The 20607-nt window shown below is 40.9% G+C and overlaps 1 protein-coding gene across 9 annotated transcripts in view; it reads right to left on the bottom strand.

The window, feature by feature from the left end:
- The window catches only part of LOC140201598 (uncharacterized), a 119126-nt gene that overhangs the window by 35397 nt on the left and 63122 nt on the right, over nt 1-20607 (bottom strand). For all 9 annotated transcript variants that reach the window (XM_072265962.1, XM_072265963.1, XM_072265955.1 and 6 more), the window contains 3 exons: nt 11828-13454; nt 9559-9688; nt 1008-1170 (listed from right to left, as the gene is read on the bottom strand). In XM_072265962.1, coding sequence (XP_072122063.1) covers nt 1008-1170; nt 9559-9688; nt 11828-13454 — 1920 coding nt within the window. The remainder of the gene's footprint in view (nt 1-1007; nt 1171-9558; nt 9689-11827; nt 13455-20607) is intronic.

Here is a 20607-nt window from a genome sequence, read left to right as displayed (position 1 = left end):
ATTTAAACTAATTGCACAGTAGGATTTAAATCTTGCACATTTAATATCATGCTGTTGCAAAAAACAGCAGGCATTACTGTAATTCAGTTTCTCAAATTTGTCAGCACTTGGTCACTCAGGTGAAACATAACAAAGACACACACATGCTACAGCACAGCACCAACATTTTCCTGCTTCTAGAGAGTGTTGTACATTTGCAGATGGCTGCCCCAGTGCTGAGGCTTTTCTCCCAGTTAGAGTGAGAGGCAACTGGAGAAGCCAATGGATCACATCACTTGCAGGAGAAATGGCATTGTTTTATTAAAGATCAGCTTTATTTGTCACACGTACATTGAAATATTGAAACATCCAGTGAGATGTGCCATTTGCATCGACACAGTGCGATGATGTACCTGCAAGTGTTGCCATAGTTCCAGCGCCAACACAGCTTGCCCAAGACTTACTAACCCTGAATTATACATTTTTAGAATGGCGAGGAAACCTATGTGATCACGGGGAGAACAGTTGTGGCAGGAATTGAACCCAGGTCACTGGCATTATAAAGTGCACACTATGCCACTGTGTTGCCCCTAAAATATGACATTCTCTGACCAGGAAGTGAGAGCACCATATCTTAACCACTAGATCACCAGAGAGTCTAAAGTGATTTTACAGGCTACTTAGTGATCATATAGGCAGGCAATTGCCTCAGCAATGTCTCCTACAGGCAACATTGCTTGCAGTGTTGAACAGCATTACAGAAGATATCACAACTTCATAACTTTGGTTGAGGTGAATCCTAACATCGTGCCCATACCTGGCCACCTTTCTTAGCCTGTAAATATTTTTTCAGCAACGTACTCTTTCTCCCACTACCTCACTCACATGTTTCTCCCTTTCCCTTTCCTCTGCTTCTTTCCCTTCCCCACTGTTGCTCTTGGTTTACATATGCATTTTTGTGTGCTTCCTCACTCACTCTGTCTCTGTCCCCACTGTGTCATCTCTGTCTGTCACTCATACAAACTTACCTCCATTGCTTCATGGTCTCTCTTATCAAAAGCAACCTTAGCTTGTGAGTTTTTCTCAGATAGCTGTCTTTCTTCCATTAACTTCTTCAATTCCTCTTTCTTGGTGGCCTCTAATTGAGTGATCTTTTCAGTCCTCTCATATTCAAACTGATCCATTCGTTTTCTAATAAGAACAATTCACATACATCAGTTCTGTTGCTGCCACATTGAGGAGTTTTTGAGCCTAGGGCCATTCTTCCCCCACCAGTACCAGGATCAAACCAGAGGGGGTGCAGAACAATTTCTTTTGGGTAGGATTAGTGATCTCCCAACCTCTCTAACAATGTCATCCATGGCACTTTTCACCATCCTGTTTAGCACAAGGATCTTAAAATCTAGGCTGACTCAACATGAGTCAACACCTTTGGAGTTGAAATCAAAATCTTTGTGTAGGTGTTAAAAATATCATGGCTGGTACAACATTGTGGAAAAAAACATACACAGGTATTTCGCAGTCCTGCTGAAGGGTCTCGGCCCAAAATGTCAACTGCACTCTTTTCCATAGATGCTGCCTGTTCTGCTGAGTTCCTCCAGCATTTTGTGCGTGTTACACAGGTATTGTTATAGAATTAGTCTACTGCAGGGGTTTCCAACCTTTTTTATGCCATGGATCCCTACCATTAACCAAGGGATCCATGAATCCCTGGTCTATAGGGATCTCATGAATATACCAAATTTCATTAACTTGCAGTTAACTTAGCCTTTTAAAGACTGTGCCTTGCAAACTTCACACTGCTGAAAGCCTAGGTTTATTTGCCCCTGTTTATAAGGTGAAAAGTTTCATTTTACTAATTGTAATCCTGCTGTACTGATGACTTGAGTTTGATGGGTATTAAGATCCGAGTGTGAAAACCTCAGTATTAGAATCCTAGCAGCTGTTGGTCCCCTTAAAAAGAAACCAACTAGCCAAAAGGTTAAAAATTCTTCTCATAAACAAGTTAATGTATGTTTCAGGCAGTGCAAACATCTTATGAGAGTAAGGAATAGAACGGGGAGAGGTGAGATAATAAAGTGATTTGAGAGCAAGAAAATAATTTTATAATCACATTGTCATCGAACAAAAAGCCAAGGTAGGTCAGCAAGGAAGATGGTAATGAGGACATCATGTGAATTAGGAAATGGGGAGCAAGTTGAGCTCAACGTTTTGAGTGAGATTTAGTTCACAGAGGTTTGGATGAGAAAAGCTGGCCAGAAGAGTATTGGATGAATCAGGATAACAGGAATGATGAGGTTTTCAGCTCCACATGACCTGAGGCAAGGGGGGGGGGGAGGAATCAGCTGAGGTTACTGAGGTGCAAACGGATGGTCTCAATGACAGTGTGTGAACTATCAGTTCATGGTAAATATGATGCTAAGATCACTTTGCAGAAGATTCTACAGTATACCTTGGGATAGACTCTATCGGGTACAGTCTTCTGATACAGTTGGTCTGTCTAAGCATCAGTCAGTTGCCAGATTGAGGGTTGGAGTTGGAGGTGAGAATACAGAGTTTGTGAGAGAGGGTGAAGACAATAGCTTGGGTCTGCTAACATTAATTGGTGAATACATCCAGTACTGGTCATTGTCTGCTATAATCCAGAGATGATGTGATGGTTAAGAGAACTGGTGGTAAGGGAGACATAGCTCAATGATCGTATTATAAATAATATAATCTCTACCAGTAGAGATAATGGCACAGATCCAGAAGTTAGGTTCGGGTTTTCTGTACACAATGGTGATGGTGATACGGACAACACATTTTTCTATCACTTAGCAAAATTGTTCGTCACATTCAATTCCCTGAACCCTAAGAGAACAGGAGGAAGAATAGGCCACCATTCAATGAATCAGATTCAATGGTCAGATTCAGTACTATATCCTTTGATCCCTTTGGCCTGGAGAAGTAGATCTACCCCCTTCTTGAATATATTGAATAACATGGCTCTTCTGCCTCTGGTGGGAGAGAATTCTACGGGTTCACAGCCCTCTGGGTGAAGAGGTTTCTCCTCATCACTGTTCCAAATGGCAAATCTCATGTCATGAGGTATCAACTCTTGGTTCTGGACTCAACCCTTGGTTCTGGACTCTTCCGTTACTGGCAACATCCTTCCTGCATCTAGTCTGCTTAGTCCAGTCAGAAATGAATAGATTTCTCAGAGGTCCTCTCATTCTTCTATACTCTAGTTAACATAGGCCTAACTAACTCTGTTTGTCCTCATACTTCAATTCTGCCACCTCTGCAATTGGTCTTGTTAACCTTTCCTGCATTCTCTCTATGGCATAACCATCTTCCCTCAAATAATGAGGCCAAAATGCGCATAATACTCCAGAAAGTGTCTCACCAACACCATGCACGGCTGCAGCAAGACGTCCTTGCTTCTGTATTTAAACCTTCCTGTAAATGTTGTCCCCCATAGCATTTGCCTGTTGCATCTAAACTCTTGCTTTTGGCAGCTGGTGTATAAGGACACCCAGGTCTTGCTGCATCTTCTGTTTACCAGCCTATGACCATTCAGGAAATAATCAGTCTTTGTGTTTTCAAAACCAATATGGATAACTTCACATTTATTTTCCATTCACTTGCCTACTCCCCAACCTGTCTAAAATCACTTCATCTACCATACAGCTCCCTCGTCCATATCATAAATATATTTTATACTGTAAATAGTTGGGGGTCAAGCACTGATCTCTGCAGTATTGCACTATTCACTACCAGTGCCTGGGAAAAGACAGTTGCACCTTCTCTGTTTCATACCTGTGAACCAATTCTCAATCCATTCTACTATATTACCCCCAATCACGCATGTTAACTTTGTATTTTTAATCTCCTAAATGCAATTTCACAGATTTATAGTTATTCAGCATGGAAACACCCAACTCAACTATGCCAAGCAAGCTGTTGATCTAAACTGATCCCATTTGCCTCTATATCCCTCTCAAACTTTCCTATCCATGAACCTGTCCAGATGTTTTGTGGCTGTTGTAATTACACCTGCCTCAACCACCTCCTTTGCAAGCTCATTCCACACACACAAACACACACACACACACAGACACACACAGACACACACACACATCCACACACACACACACACACAGACACACACACCCACACACACACACACACCCACACATACACACCCACACACACACACAGACACACCCACACACACACACCCACACACACAGACACACACACACACACACACACACACACACACACAGACACACACACACACACACACACACACACACACACACGTTTCTATGTGAAAAATCTGCCCTACAGATCCCCTTTAAATCTTTTTCTCTCACTTTAAGCCTATGCCTTCCAGTCTGTTTATTTCCAGCTGCCAGAACTGTTGAATACTCCAACACCTTTTGTGTTTATTTCATATTTACAGGATTTGCCATAATTTGCTTTTAGGATATTGAAGTGCAATCAAAAGCCTCCTAAAATCATAATTTTCTCTCTCATCCATTCTACAAGTTGCATCCAGAATAACCTCTGTTAGATTTGCTAAGTATGATTTCCCTTTCATAAGAACACGTTGACTTGTCCAATCCCATCAATACTTTCAAATGTTCTGTAACATTAGGCAGGAGGAGAGAGAGCAGCACACCTGCACGTGCGCAGCCCTCCGGTGAAAAATGATACCTTATCCGTTAAATAGGGGCAATGGACAATTCTGATTTGATGGAGAGGGACGTGAAAGCACAGAGGAACATCTGGAGAAATTTCTGAAACGCTTGTTCACTGCTGTCATTACTGCGTGGTCGGGAATCTTTCAGAGGGTAGGCCTCAAAATCCCCCACTTTGCCTGCTGTTGGTGACCGAGATTGAGGTCGAATCGTTCGGACAGAGATGGCGCTCAGTACTCGGTGTCAGAGAGCTGATCAGAGCTCGAAGTTTTTGAATGACTTAGAGTCAGACTGTGGTTGGCATGGCAGGGAGAGTTCTTCCTTCTCCCGTCTGTGTGAGATGTGGGACATTTGAGAGACTTTGAACTTTTACTGTGCTCTTGGACTTCTTCATCAAGTTATGGTATTGTTGCACTGTTGTAACTATATATTATAATTATGTGGTTTTGTTAGTTTTTTTCAGTCTTGGTCTGTCCTGTGTTTTGTGACATCACACCGGAGAAAATAATGTATCACTTCTTAATGCATGCATTACTAAATGACAATAAAAGAGGACTGCGTGTCCTCATAATCTAACTGTTATGAGCCCTGCGGGCCTCTGCGGCTTGCCGTTGAGCACTGGGCTTCTAGGCTTCTTAAGCACCTGTATTTATTAATTGTTGTCTTAAGGAGTGTATCATAAAGCCCTTTGCTTTCTGATTAATCTGGTCAGGTTAACTGCGAGTGCCACGGGCTTCCTGCATTCTATGGTTATTTACAGGGGATTCTTGTTTAGCGCTTGAGTGGAGTCCTTGTGTTTGTGGAGAATGAAGTGTCCCGTGGTGTCCTTGGTCAGGCCTCCAATGCTCTGTTGGTACTCCTATGTATAATCTCTTGTTCCCATCTCTTCATGGGGAGTCTACCGTTTCTGTGCTCCTGAGTTGGGTTGCCAGTGCTCACTGTGACAGTCTGCCAATTCTCCACACCTGGGTTGAGTCATTGCCAGCACTCACTATGACAGTCTGCCGTTCCTCAGCACCTAGATCCAGTCCTGGCAGCGTACACCATGACAGTAATAGATTCTGGAATAGATTCCACAGCTTCAACCATACCTGTTCCTCTGTCTCTAGCCCATTGCCTCCCCAGCCATGTTTACTTTGGTGTTCATTCCCATCCTCATTCTCTCTCATTACTGCGGCCACCACTACCCCCACTTCCACAAGTTGTCCCAACAACTAAAATTGCCAGTCCAACCTTTGAAAAACAACACACTAGCCCCAAATTTGGCTCCATTGAAACATTCCCAACTGCTATTACTGACCCAGTCCTCAAAGACCAACCTTCCACAGCAATTTATGGTTCAATCAATTCTCAATCCTTGCCAGTATATTACTCCCGATCACATACTTTACTTTTGCATTTTTAAACTTCTAAGTGCAATCTCACAGACTCACAGTTATACAGTGTGGCTCAGGCCCTTCAGCCCATCTCAGCTATGCCGTCCAAGCTGTATATCTAACCTGATCATACCTGCGGCTGTATCCCTTTCAAGCGTTCCTATCAATGTACCCGTCTGAATGTCTTTGGATGCTGTAATTATGCAGTAGCTGCCTCAACCACCTCCCTTGGAAGATCATTCCATACACACACCAGCCTTATCTGAAAAACTCACGCGTCAGATCCATTTTAAATCTTTTGATTCTCAATTTACAGCTGTGCCTTCCAGTCTACATACTTCCAGCAGTCAGAATTACTCCTCAACTGATCTTTCTTCGCCTCTTCCATACCTGTCTTTACCCAAGCACCTACAGCCCAACGGGCACCCTCTGTCTGACCTACAGCCCAACAGGCACCCTCTGTCTGACCTACAGCCCAACGGGCACCTTCTGTCTGACCTACAGCCCAACGGGCACCCTCTGTCTGACCTACAGCCCAACGGGCACCCTCTGTCTTACATACAGCCCAACGGGCACCTTCTGTCTGACCTACAGCCCAACGGGCACCCTCTGTCTGACCTACAGCCCAACGGGCACCCTCTGTCTGACATACAGCCCAACGGGCACCCTCTGTCTTACATACAGCCCAACGGGCACCCTCTGTCTGACCTACAGCCCAACAGGCACCCTCTGTCTGACATACAGCCCAAAAGGTATCCTCGAATTGCTCTGTAATGGTGGAGAATTAGTGGGTTCTCTGTTAACAAGTTGCTCAAGGCCTGTTATATCAAATGGAATACCTTGGGCTTTATACACAGTAGATTTTGCCTGACAAAGTCTTGCACAAGACAAGAGTGGTTTACATGGAAATTATATGCAACTATAGTTACATACACTCAAGTTAAAGTTCAGTTTATTGTCATTTCAACCAAATACATGTATACTGCCAAATAAAACAACATTTCCCTGGACCAAAGAGCACAACACAGTACATATAACTCACATACAAACAGAAAGCAATGTTACCACTAGTAAATTAACAGATAAAAGGTGCATTTATGACTCAAATTAAAAAGTAAACATTATAACACTACTGGTGCTTCATATGCGATGAGACCTGGGTATGGCAGGGAGTTCAGTAGACTTACAGCCTGGGGGAAGAAGCTATTTCCCATCCTCACACTTTATTAGGTACCCCTCTACAACTGCACATTAATGCAGGTATCTAATCAGCCAATCATATAGCAGCAACTCAATGCATAAAAGCATGCAGAGGTGATCAAGAGGTTCAGTTGTTGTTCAGACTGAACATCAGAATGGGGAACAAATGTGATCTAAGTGACTTTGACTGGTGCCAGACGGGGTGGTCTGAGTATCCCAGAAACTGCTGATCTCCTGGGATTTTCACTAACAACAAAATCCAAAGTTTATATAGAATGGTATGATAAAAACACACATCCAGTGAGCGGCAGTTTTGTGGACAAAATGTCTTGTTAATGAGACAGGTAATTATAGTTTTACTTTTAAACTGTAGGTACTCGTACATGATTTCTCCGTTGCTGCTCAGGGTGTATGGTAGTAACAGTTTGTCATACTCTGCCTCTGAAAATTATTGTACTCAGAGGAGTTAGGTACACCCCTGCCCACAATACTGAGCAGTGTAGGAGGAGGCTCAACAGCACCAAATGTTCCATTAGTTCCCTGCCATTGGGAAGGAATTAGCCAAGATCAGCTGATAGGACTGGGCTGCTCGAGACATTGAGCAGAGATATATATTTTTGGAAGGATCAGCTGAAGTGGCAGTTTTGGTCCAACAGACTATCTTGTGTTCCAAGACTAACTCCAAAATAAAATTTGTTATCACAACTAAATGCTAACACAAAGTGATGAAACTTTACTTGGAAAAACAGTTCCAGAAAACCATGATGGTTTGATTTCAAGTCTTACAATTGCTCATAAAAATCACTCAGTTCTCTGGGTATTGAAAGGGGTATCTATTCATTATGACATTGATGTGGTGATACAGGCACAGTGTGTTGCATTTACATTATTTACAATTCCATCTCATTACATGTACTTGTATGAATGAGTTGCTATCACTGAGCTTAATCTGACTGCAGTGCTAATTCCTTACATTGGCAAAGTTTAACGATAAAAGATTAGCCTTATTTGTCACACGTACATCAAAACCCACAGTGAAATGCATCGTTTGTGTCAAATCAAATCAGTAAGGATTGCGCTGGGACTGAAAGTTTCGTTACACTTCCAGCGCCAACATAGGATGCCCACAACTCACTAACCCTAACCCATAAGTTTTTGTAATTTGGGAGGAAACCCATACGGTACTGGGGAAGACATGCAAACTCCTTAAAGACAATTTTGGGAATTGAAACCCCATTGGTAATCACTGGTGCTGTAATAGCATTATGCTGACCGCCATGCTACTGTGCTTTCCTGGTAAATTGGCCATGGGTAAAACAGCGAACTTTCTAAATGTAATGTAAATGTAAGACAATGTAAATGCTTCAGCTACTAGAACATGCACTACCACGTTACACTCACAATCAGTAAGCTCATAGTGTTAACTAGCACAAACATGGCAATTACTTCATTCTAATTTTCCCCCAGATTTTCAAGTCTCAACATTCCCATAGGCATGTTCTGAAAATTGAGCTAGTGCTGATGATCAGAATTCCAGGCCCCAAAATGCCAGAAGAGGGATTATAGGCCCCCTTGTGACACCACGAGAACAACTCTAGCTTTTAATTGTGAGAGTGATGGATGATGGGAAAGGCAATGCTTGACAACACAGACTATTATGATAGATTATATTACTTCAGTCACTGTGGTATAACAAAACATTTACACTTATTGGCCACCATCATTAGGCACCTCCTGTACCTAATAAAGTGGCCACTAAGTTTGTGGTCTTCTGCTGCTGTAGCCCAATCACTTCAAGGTTTGACATGTTTTGTGTTCAGAGATTTTCTTAAGCACACCACTGTTGTAACATGTGGCTATTTGAGTCACCATCACATTCCTGTCAGCTTGAACCAGTCTGACCATTCTCCTCTCATCATTAACAAGGCATTTTTGCCCATAGAACTGCCACTCACTGGACATTTTTTTTTAAATTTTTCACACCATTCTCTGTAAACTCTATAGAGACTCTTGTGTGTGAAAATCTCAGGAGATCAGCAGTTTCTGAGATACACAAACCACCTCACCTGGCACCAACAATCATTTCACAGTCAAAGTCACTTAGATCACATTTCTTCTCCATTCTGACATTTGGTCTGAACAACAATTGATGCTCTTGACCATGTCTGCATGCTTTTATGCATTGAGATGCTGCCATATGATTGACTGATTAGATATTTACATTAATGGACAGGTGCACCTAATAAAGTGGTCACTGAGTGTACTTCAGCATAGCCAGATGTATTAGCAGAATATGAATATAGCTTTAGATTCACCTGAGACTTTCCAAAGCTAACACTTGTTCCTCCTTAAGCTTGGCTAAAGCTGTGTTTTCTGCTTTAAATCGATCAATTTCTGTTTCCAATTGTAAAAGTTTCTCCTGGAGTTTTCTCGATTGTGCATCTTCTGTGTGATTTAAAATGGATTAAAATTAATTTTAAATCAAAATATATGTGATTGAAGCATAAATTACTTATTGGCTTTATCATTTGTATTTTAAGAATATTATAATGCGTGAAAATGAAACAATGTACCCATATGTGCTATAGACCTATGGTGAACCTCCACTGCAAGCTCCAATGAATAAAACTTCATTTCCAGGAAGTAACCTAATGGATCACTTTTGGACTGCCAGTATATCCATTCATAAATAGGGGACCAAAATTGTACAAATGCTCCAGGTTTCACCTTGCCACTATAATTGTAATTGTATTTGTTATGTACAATTATGACAATATTTCCCTATTTCTAATCTCCAATTTGAGTATTACATAATGTGAATGTCCAAATTTAGAATTACTGTGTAAAACCATAAAACATAAAGCAGAATGAGGCCATTTGGCAAATCGAGTCTGCTCCCCATCCCATCATGACTGATTAATTATCCCTCTCAGCTCATTCTACTGTCTTTTCCCTGTAACCTTTGACAATCTTACTAAACAAGAACCTATCAACCTCTGCTTTAAATATACACAATGACTTAGCCTCCAAAGTCATCTATGGCAATGAACTCCACACATTCATCACTCTCTGGCTAAAGAAATTCCTCTTTATATGTGTACTAAAGGAACATCCTTCTCTTCTGAGGCTGTGCCCTCTAGTCCTTGACTCCCCACTATTCAAAACATCCTCTCCACGTCCACTCTATCTCGGCCTTCCAAGTTTTGTTAGGTTTTAATGAGACCCCCCCTTCATTTTCCTAAACTCCAAGGAGTACAGGTCCAGAGTCATCAACTGCTTCTCATGCATTAACCTGTTCATTCCCAAGATCATTCCTTTAAACCTCTTTCGGACCCTCAACAATATCCTTCCTTAGAAATAGTGCCCAAAACTGCTCACAATACTCCAAATGTGGTCTGACCAATGCCTTATAAAGTCAGGGCAATATATCATTGCTTTCATATTCTAGACCTCTTCTAGTCTTGTTGAGAATGATCTGAAGTTTTTAATACATTTTGTTCACAACTAAGTGCTGGAGACAATTTCTGTGCAAGAACTGGATAAGATGGCTGCACCAGATCAGATTCTTGAGTACCACAACTCTGATTTTTCACAAAACCACTGGTGCTTTCCTTTGCAAAGTTTGACTGTTTCCTCATGATTTTGGTTTTGTTCCTCATTGGCCTATTTTTCCTCCTTGGGAAGGATATCTCCTTGATTAAGGAGATTTGATATTTGGTTTTGTTCCTCATTGGCCTATTTTTCCTCATTGGGAAGGATATCTCCTTGATTAAGGAGATTTGATATCTGAAGGTTCATTCCTAAAATGTTGCGACTAGAATTGGATGCAATGGTCATTTAAAATAAGCTATTGTAATACGGGCAGAAATTGGTGAGAAAGTACTCAGCAACTCAAACAGCATCTGAGAAGGAAGAAGTGTGAATGTTGTAGGCTGATGACCTGAACTACATAGCAGCTTGGATACTGTCTGCTTGTAGCCTCCAGTTTCTCCCCATAGTCTCATCCCACATTCCAGAGACATTCGGGTATGTGAGCTGAAGGCTTCTTCTTAGTGTAGATAAAAGGTAAAAGAATCAAAGGGAAGTTGAAGAGGATATGGGAGAGAGAATGGTACAGGGTAGAAAGGAGGCACCATTTACTATTACCCACACTGCACCAGAATATGAGGATCCCAGATCAGCCTTTACTGCCACCTCAAGTTCAAGTTTATTGTCATTTCAACTGTACACCGCCAAACGAAACAACATTACTACAAATAATAAGGTGCATTTACAATACAAGTTAAAAAGTAAACAGTGCAACACCACTGGCATGTGATACCTGAGGACTCACGAACAGACTATCCATTAGGACGACATCATATGTGACTCAAATGATTGAACTACTGCAACTAAGGCAGTGGGAAACGGGTTCCTGGATTGTTCTAATGGACAGAATGGACTCAAGAACCTCCCATGTCATAATAAGTAATCTTTTACTTTATGAACTGTGAAATCTATGCTCTTTGGCATTTGGACACAGATTCAAGTTGATCATTGTTTTGTGCATTACTATTTGAATGATTTGATTTCTCATATACATACCTTGAACACTTCCACTGTTGGTTTTCATCTGGTGAGAATGATCTGAAGTTTTTGATGCATTTTGTGCAACACTAAGTGCTGGAGACAATTGTTGTGCAAGGACATGACAAGACAGCTGCACGAGATCAGATTGTTGAGTACCACATTTTTCATTTGCCACAAAATTGCTGATGTTTTTCTTTGCAAAGTTTAACTTCTTTCTTGCAGTTTTGGTTTTGTTTCTCGTGGGCCTATTGTATTGAGAAGGATATCTCCTTGATGAAGGAGGTTTGAGGTCCGAAGTTTCACTCTCGCTGCTGGTTGTGCTGCTCGGTGTATTGCATTTCACTGGAGCCATTCCAGCTGTAGATTTACAATCTGTAAAATGCTGTGAATTTTGAAATGCCATGCCCAATTCTTCCGTTCCACTTGGAGCATCACTTGCATAGTCGGCATCATCAGATAAGTCTAGACTTCTGCCAGAGCAAACAGAATTGTGTAGGATTTCATCTGTGGGTGGTTGCTGAAGCTGAGAATTCAGGCCATTGCTGTCAGGATCTACACCATACGCTCTAACGTTAGAGACTCCACAATGTTCATTGTTACTTTTGAAATAACCATGCATACTGTGCTTATAATCTACAAGGGGTATTAATCCTGTGTTTGCAAAACTGTGCATATTATGGTCTTTGCCTTCCTGGGTCCTAAAACTTGCTCTGTGGCATGGCAGATTGTCAGAAGTCACTTGTACTATTTTGTCATTTACTTTTTTAAAACCGATGTTCGGGCCTTTCCCACTTTGCATTTTTCTGGGATCTTTGATGTTAGTTAAATTATTCTGCTTCTGCTCTGATTGCTCCTGGGGTAGTTCAGTGCTCCAGTCTAAAGTCTCTGATTTATTCATACTTGGACATTCCTGTTGATTGGTGCTGTTGAAAGGTGGTTGATCATTTGAAGATCCCTGCAAACTGTTTGCCACATTTTGTTCTACTTCTTGGCCTTGGCTTTGCCTTTCCACACTTCCATGAGAAACACTGCTATTTGTTTGACTCTGTGATTCAGGACCAGCTCTAATCAATTGCTGCCTTTCTAGAATATGTAAGCTTAAATCTTTACTTGCATTAGCTCTTCCTTGGGATTCCCCCACAGGACGTACATCTCCTGTTGTACTTTCCTGTACTATTCGTTGACTTCCACTATTTCTTTCATTAGAATATTTGCAAGGCGATTCAACCTTGGTAGATAACTCTGGGACATTTATGTCACTTTGGATACCCTCATCTGTACTATTCTTGATTTCGTCTTGCTTCTCCTTTTGCTTGAGTTCTTTTCTCTTGCTGTTTGTGATGGAGCTACTGGTAGAAACAAACTTCTTCGTTTTAGATTCTACAAGCTCTAGACTACTAACTTGTTTTTTCAAAGCTGACTGTTTATTAATCTGGAGCTTTTTGTACTCATTGAAGGAGGGCAAGGAAAGCCGGCGTTGATTACAGAACCTAACTTTTTTGGGCAATTGATCCACCGATTCATGATCTGGATTCCTCTTTTGTTCCTTCAGGATATTTTCCTTGTTCTTCTCAAATCGTGCAATACCTTCCCCACGTTTTAGGAAAGACTTCTTTGGAGCCACCTTCACCTCATTTATATCCTGTGGAACCAAAAGGTTTATAATTGCAATTATTTCCCAGAAATGCTCCAGGTATAATAATCCTTTAATATTAAGGTTCTACCAAAATACAATCTTTTGCTGTTGTTTACCTTGCCCTTTTCACCCTGTTCTTCTCTAATCCTGTTACCTATCAGTACCATTCCTGCACTGGGATTTCTGCTTTGATGTCAAGTAAGTAGAACCAATGCTCCATAGCTTTGTCACTGCAGTTCCATAAGATTTCTTAAAAGAGATGGATATCTGCCTGAAAGTTAAATAGTTATTTTTGGATCTTCACTCTGAAGATGCTGGAAATCCAGAATGATACATACAAAATACTGGAGGACCTCAGCAGGTCAGGCAGCATCTTCTAGCTTATACTCCTTCCCCTTCCCCACCTTCTTATTCGGATGTCTTCCGCCTTCTTTTCCAGCTCTGATGAAGGGTCTTGGCCCAAAACATCAACTGCTTATTCCTTTCCACATATGCTGCCTGATCTGCTGAGTTTCTCCAGCATTTTGTGTGTGTTATGATATATTTTTAGCAACTGCTTCCCAAACTAAAGGAAAATGAGTCCTATATATCAGATTTTCACAACTGCCTCCTGTAAATAGAGGATGTGCGTTACTTACTTTGGGTCTGCCATTGAAATTCCATCAAGTAAAATGACTCTCCAAAGAGTAGTGTAAGCCTCCTACATTCAGGAGTGTGTTAATATTGAGCAAAATCTTATGAAATAACTATTATAATTCATAAATACAAAATTAAGACAGCCTTTGCAATGTAAGTGCGATATTATACACTTAATGCATATGCCCTGTTTTAGCTCTCTTTGTCTTGTTTGAGCCAATTAGACATAAGACTTAAGAGATAGGAGCAGAATTTGGCCATTTGGCCCATTGAGTGTGCTCCATAATTCCATCATGGCTAATTTATTATCTTTCTTAACCCCATTTTCTTCCCTTCTCCCCATAACCCTTAACACCTTTTCTAATTAGGAACCTATCAACCTCCCTTTTAAAAGTACAAAATAACATAGCCTCCACAGCCACCTGAGGCAATGAATTCCACAGATTCACCACCTTCTGGGTAAAAAGAATTCCTCCTCACCTCTGTTCTAAAGGGATGGCCTTGTGGCTTAATACAGTGAAATAAATCAGGTGTTGAATCGTGTTGCTGCTTTATTTCACAGACAGGTGAATATACAAGGGAAGTCAAATCAATTCACCCACTCCCCTGCCCCCCCAACACCACCATCCTTTCCTCCATCTCCCAATTCTGGAAAAGGTAATAAAGATGACACTTTTTTAAGCTGACTACTGACATCATCTTTCTTTAATTTTCTGTGCCAAAAAGAACACTAACCAAAAGCCTAGTGATTCCTGCTTCCCTTATCAAATCTCCTCATGTCCCCTTTAGTTTGTTAATTCAGAAAGAGATGTTTGACTCTTGCTTGTTTGGGGTTCACCAACAGGTCTGTCAAAGTTCATCCAAGAGCATATATTTCAGACACCTCAATTCGTTCCAAAGTTAAATAGAAACATTCTCATTGCACTTGGTTGTTTCCAAGCTCTAACTCAGTCTTCTGCTACCAACAAAACCCATTCTTCTGACCACAGCAGTTTTCAACACAACCACAAAAGATGTAACAGCAACTCCCATAGCTTGTAACAGCAAAGTGGCAGAGCTCTCGAACTTCCATCTCTAATTATTGAACTAGTAAACAAGAAAGAGACATTTTGGAATCCCACAAGGGATGGGGAAGTAAGGAAAACTGGACAAAGATGGAGGTCAAAGAGAGCAAATGTTCAAAATTCACGAAGTGTATATATGTCACCATATACTAATCTAAGATTCATTTTCTTGCAAGACATTTTCTTGCAAAAGTAGATAGAATGAAATACAATGAAATTAATGAAAAACGAAACTGACAAAGATGGACAAACAACCAACATGCAAAAGAAGACAAACTGCACACATACAAAAAGAACTAATAATAGTAATAATAAATAAGTAATAAACAATATTGAGAACATGAGTTGTAGATTCCTTGAAACTGAGTCCATAGGTTGTGGAATCAGTTCAGTGTATTATCCACACTGGTTCAGGAGCCTGATGGTTCTAGGGTAATAACTGTTCCTGAACTTGGTGTGGGTCCTGAGGCTCCTGTACCTTCTTCCCGAAGGCAACAGCGAGAAGACAGCATGGCTTGGATGGTGGTGGTCTTTGATGATGGATGCAAAAGGAGTGATGGAAGGCAGAGGCATGATTCAGGTGTGGGTAGATGGTTGGAGAGGTAAAAAAGGGCAACTACATCAGTTAAGTGGATGCCTGGCCAAAAATCTAAAATGGGGATCCTGAAATGAGAGGGACAGCTGTCAATGGAATGGAGCAAAAAGCTGAGAGAGTACAGGGTATATGTTATTGTTTTGGACTGTCAGAGAAAGTAACAACGTATGTAAACTGAATGAGTTATAAAAATATATGAGATAACATCAAGCTCTGCCTCTTAACTGCTTGATTGTGGTTAAATACTGAGAAAACCAAAGTTATCATCTTAAGCTGCTCACACAGACTTTGTTGCATCCCTATTGACTTTATCATCCATGCTAAACATTTCCAGACAAAATGGATTAATGATATTCAATTCAACTATACCTTGTGGAAGCATTTTCACAATCTCATTATTCTCTGAATGCCTGTTTAACATGGACAGTTGATACATGGGCAAACATCCACATGCTCCTTGACAGATCACGGTGAGGATCCAGTGGCATGGAGTGCAGGACAACTGGAACATTTCACTGTTGCAGCCTTCACTGCCATTCTGAGGTGTCATCTTCTTCCATCAGTTCCACTGTTGAGGTCTTGGTTGAATTGCTCTGTCTCCACCATGGCAAGGTGACAATCCTCAGAGAGTTCTCAGTTGCGGTAACTTCTGACTAGGCCAACCTCTTACCACAAATGATGTGCCATCTTATATTCACCACTGACCAATTTAATATTTTATGCATCATCCTTTTTGCAGATCTGACTTTGCCAATTTCTGCTCCAAAACCATCTCAACGCTCAGCAGGACCTTGTGTGATATATTGCCATCATTAAGAGGGCTGGTGGAGAAGAAACTCCACCCAGAAGGCAGCCGAGAAACTTCAGCAGCTGATTAAGTCATAGCCCATTGTTTAACTGGCAGTCAAATCAGTAAACAAAGTATGATTGTTTCTGAATGTCATTTAGAAATACTTAAATGCACTGAAAATCTATCAAATATCAAAGAATGTATAACAATTAGGAAACATGGGAAATTTTTCTGTAATTAGTAAATATATTCATCATCATCATCATCATCATCATCAGGTGCCATTCCCAGTTTGAGCTTTGACTGCCATGGCCCACACACTCCTGTTTCGGGTGAAGTGGATCAATTCATTGGTATTCATTTCCAGTTCTCTGGCTGCTGTCTCCATCATCATTTGTCTTTGTCTTCCTCTTGCTTTCTTCCCTTCAATCTTTCCCATAATTACCGTGCATTCTAACTCCTCTTTCCTAATCACATGTCCAATGAAGGTACGTTGCCTTTTCATTATCTCATACATTATTTCTCTTTTTGTGTCTGCTCTGCTCATGACATCCTCATTAGATATTCATTTCGTCCATGATATTCTTTGCATTCTCCTCAAAAACCACACCTCTGCTGCTACAATTCGTTTCCTCATGTTACTAGATATTGTCTAAATATATTAGAAAACTTATTTGGAGCTCTTAACTCAAAACCACCTTATTCAGTTCAATTCACTTAAACAAAATCAGGTGCACTTGTAAATTGATGCCTTAAGACTATTCCTGTACATTCAAATGAATGTTGCTATTACTGTGAGTACGTAGCTGGCACAGATTTAGGAGACAGAAGCTCCTCTGGAGGTGCTTGGAGAATTTGATCATCTTTGAGTTTTATCATTAGACTCAATGAAGAGTTTAATATCAGAGGCCAATCAAGAATCTGTTGATGAAGAACAACCAGAAAGCCTGGGACTTTACGTTCAAATGGAAATCAAGAAGTTGGCAGCACTTTCGTGGAGAAACGCTCTGAGTTTCATGCAGAACTCCCATAAGTTTCAACCCATAAAATCAAACTTGGATTTTCCCTACTATCTCTATACTTTTGCACATAAAATGGAGACAGAATTATTCACTGTACAAATTCAATCAAGCCAGTGCAAAACAAAATTATGCTGTTTCCAGTCTTATACCTCTGTAACGATCCTTGGCAGTTTTGTGTTTGTTTTTGTGTGTCCTTGTAGCCTGTGTAATTATTTCTTGTCTGGCAGGGTAGAGATACGAGGGGTGATTGATAAGTTCGTGGCCTAAGGTACAAGGAGTCAATTTTAGAAAACCTAGCACATCTATTTTTCAACATAGTCCCCTCCTACGTTTACACACTTAGTCCAGCGGTCGTGGATCATACAGATCTTGAACCTCCAAAGAGTGTCCACGGCAAGGGTGATTGATAAGTTCGTGGCCTAGGGTAGAAGGAGATGAGTTATTAACTTCAAACTTTCTGCATAATCACTCAAAGAGTTGAACTGCATGTGCACGTAATGAGAGCTGTATAACTCATCTCCTTCTACCTTGGGCCACGAACTTATCAATCACCCCTCATCCATCTCTAGCAAAGGAGATGTGAGGTGCTCCTTCCCTCCACCAGCCTGCAGGCCACCCTTGGGATAGGTGTAGCACCTGCTTAGCTCCCAATCAGGGTCACATGAAGCCATGGGAGCAGGTAGTGGATGGTCATATGAGCAGCTGGTATATATCACAAGATCGGGTTATATGACCACTGATGCCACGCAGACAATTCTGAAGAGTATTGATAATGGCTGGGGTCACCCATCTTGTAAAGACACTGCCCAGAGGAATGCAATGACAAAGAAATTCTGTAGAAAAATTTGCCAGGTAGAATCACAATTGTGGAAAGACCATGATGGCCCACGTCATTGACATGGCATATTATGAATGAATGAATTATTTCTAGTGGTTTTATATCTATTCGGCCTTCCATCTGCATAAAGTTTACATCATCCTAAATTTTACATGATCTTATAGGGCATCATGCCTCATTCATGCTATACTTTGCTACTCCTCTTTTTGTAACAATTCATCTTTAAAATCATTTTGTTTAAATATATTTTTTGAAGGAATGACACAATACAGAATACATAATGGATTACATTTTCCTCCATTTTGCGTTTATATCTTACCCCTAAACAAACCTCCCCTCACCCACCCTCCCCAAACATACCATGGCAGCTAATGTATTTACAATACAACAATTCACAAATACAATACGGACATTTCACAACTATACCCCCATACTACTTCAAGACAAAGGCCCACACACATCCACAACATGTCAGATGATCCAAAATACACTCATATTTACAATTCATCAACCACCCTGTGAGGTAAATTATAAGCGTGTTAAATGGGAGGCAACTTCCCAAGTACAATTAAATGCCCTCAACTAGTAGGTAATTCCTTAAGACCCCCAAAATATGACAAGAAAGATCCCCATTTTGAATAGAATTTTTTCACAGACCCCCTCAAAGTGAATTTAATCTTTTCTAATTTCAGAAAAAACATTATGTCCTCTAACCAAGCAGCAGCAGATGGGGGAGCGGCAGATTTCCAGACCAGCAAGATTCTCCTACGGGCCAATAGCGATGTAAATGCAATGATATCCGACTGGCTTGCATTGAAACCCAAAGCATCATCTGCCACACCAAATACAGCTATAATCGAGCAAGGTCTCAGTGTCACCCTCAAAATCTCACTGATAATTTTAAAAACCAGTACCCAATAGCCATCAAGCCGAGGGCAAGACCAAAATGCATGCACTAAACCAACCGGAGAGAAGGAACACCTGTCACAGCCAGCGTCTGTCCCAGGGTATGTCTGCACGTCTGGCTTTACTTAAATGTCCCCTGTATAAAACTTTAAATTGTATGAGCCCCAGTCTAGCACATGATGATGAGAAATGAACCCTATTCAATACTTTTGCCCAATATTCCTCTGCAAGATCCATACTGAGGTCGTCCTCCCACCTACTCTTAGTTTTGTTTAGATCTTGAACTCCCAAAGACATCAATTGAGAGTATAGTAGAGATCAGCCCTTTATCATTAAAGCTAAGAGTGAGTTTTTCCCACAACATAGCAGGTGGTAGATCAGGAAAAGAGGGAAATTTTTCCTTGACAAAGTGGCGAATCTGCAGGTATTTTAAAAAAATGATTATGCGGAAGGCCATACTTACTGCGCAGGTTATCAAAACTATCAAATATGTTATCAGTGTACAAATCCTTAATGCGCATAAGACCATTCAACCCCCATTGTCTAAAAACTGAATCGAGTGTGGAGGGAAGAAATAGATGGTTTCTATGAATGGGACCAAAACTGAAGCTGATGTGAACTTATAGAGGCAGCGAAATTGATTAAAAATTTTGAGGGTGGAGAGCACGACCGGGTTGGATGTGAATTGAGAGAATTTCAATGGCAAGGAAGAATACACGAAAGCTGGGAGAGACGAGGACGAGACCGTGTCTCAAGCAGGCACCAGTTTATATCTGGCTGGAGGAGCCAGAATAATACCTTTTGAATGTTCGATGCCCAGTAATAATGAATAAAGCTGGGAAGGCCCATTCCACCTACGTCACGACCTCTTTGGAGAGTGCGCTTATTAACCCTTGGGACCTTATTTTCCCAAATAAAAGAGGTTATAGCTTGGTTGACAGATTTGAAAAATAACTTAGATAAGAAAACTGGCAAGCACTGGAACAAATAAATAAACCTGGGAAGTATAGTTATTTTCACTGATTGAATTCTCCCAGCTATAGTAAGGGGTAAACTGCGCCATCTGTCAAAATCAGCCTTCATTTGGCTAACCTGAGGCCTGTAGTTAGCTGCAAACAGAGATGTAAAAGAGTGAGTAATGTGTATTCCTAGGTATACAAAACCATCTTGAGGTAAAGGAAAAGGTAAAGATTCCTGTCAGATCTGTAGGGCCAAGTTATTAATGGGAAAGCATTTGCTTTTTTGAAAGTTCAGTTTATAGCCAGAGAAGGCTCCAAATTGACCTAATAATGACACAATAGCAGGACT

This window comes from Mobula birostris, chromosome 8 (assembly GCF_030028105.1).
Source record: "Mobula birostris isolate sMobBir1 chromosome 8, sMobBir1.hap1, whole genome shotgun sequence".
NCBI lineage: Eukaryota > Metazoa > Chordata > Chondrichthyes > Myliobatiformes > Myliobatidae > Mobula > Mobula birostris.
Note: the sequence above shows the minus strand (reverse complement) of the source record. Positions and strands in the feature narration are given on the sequence as shown.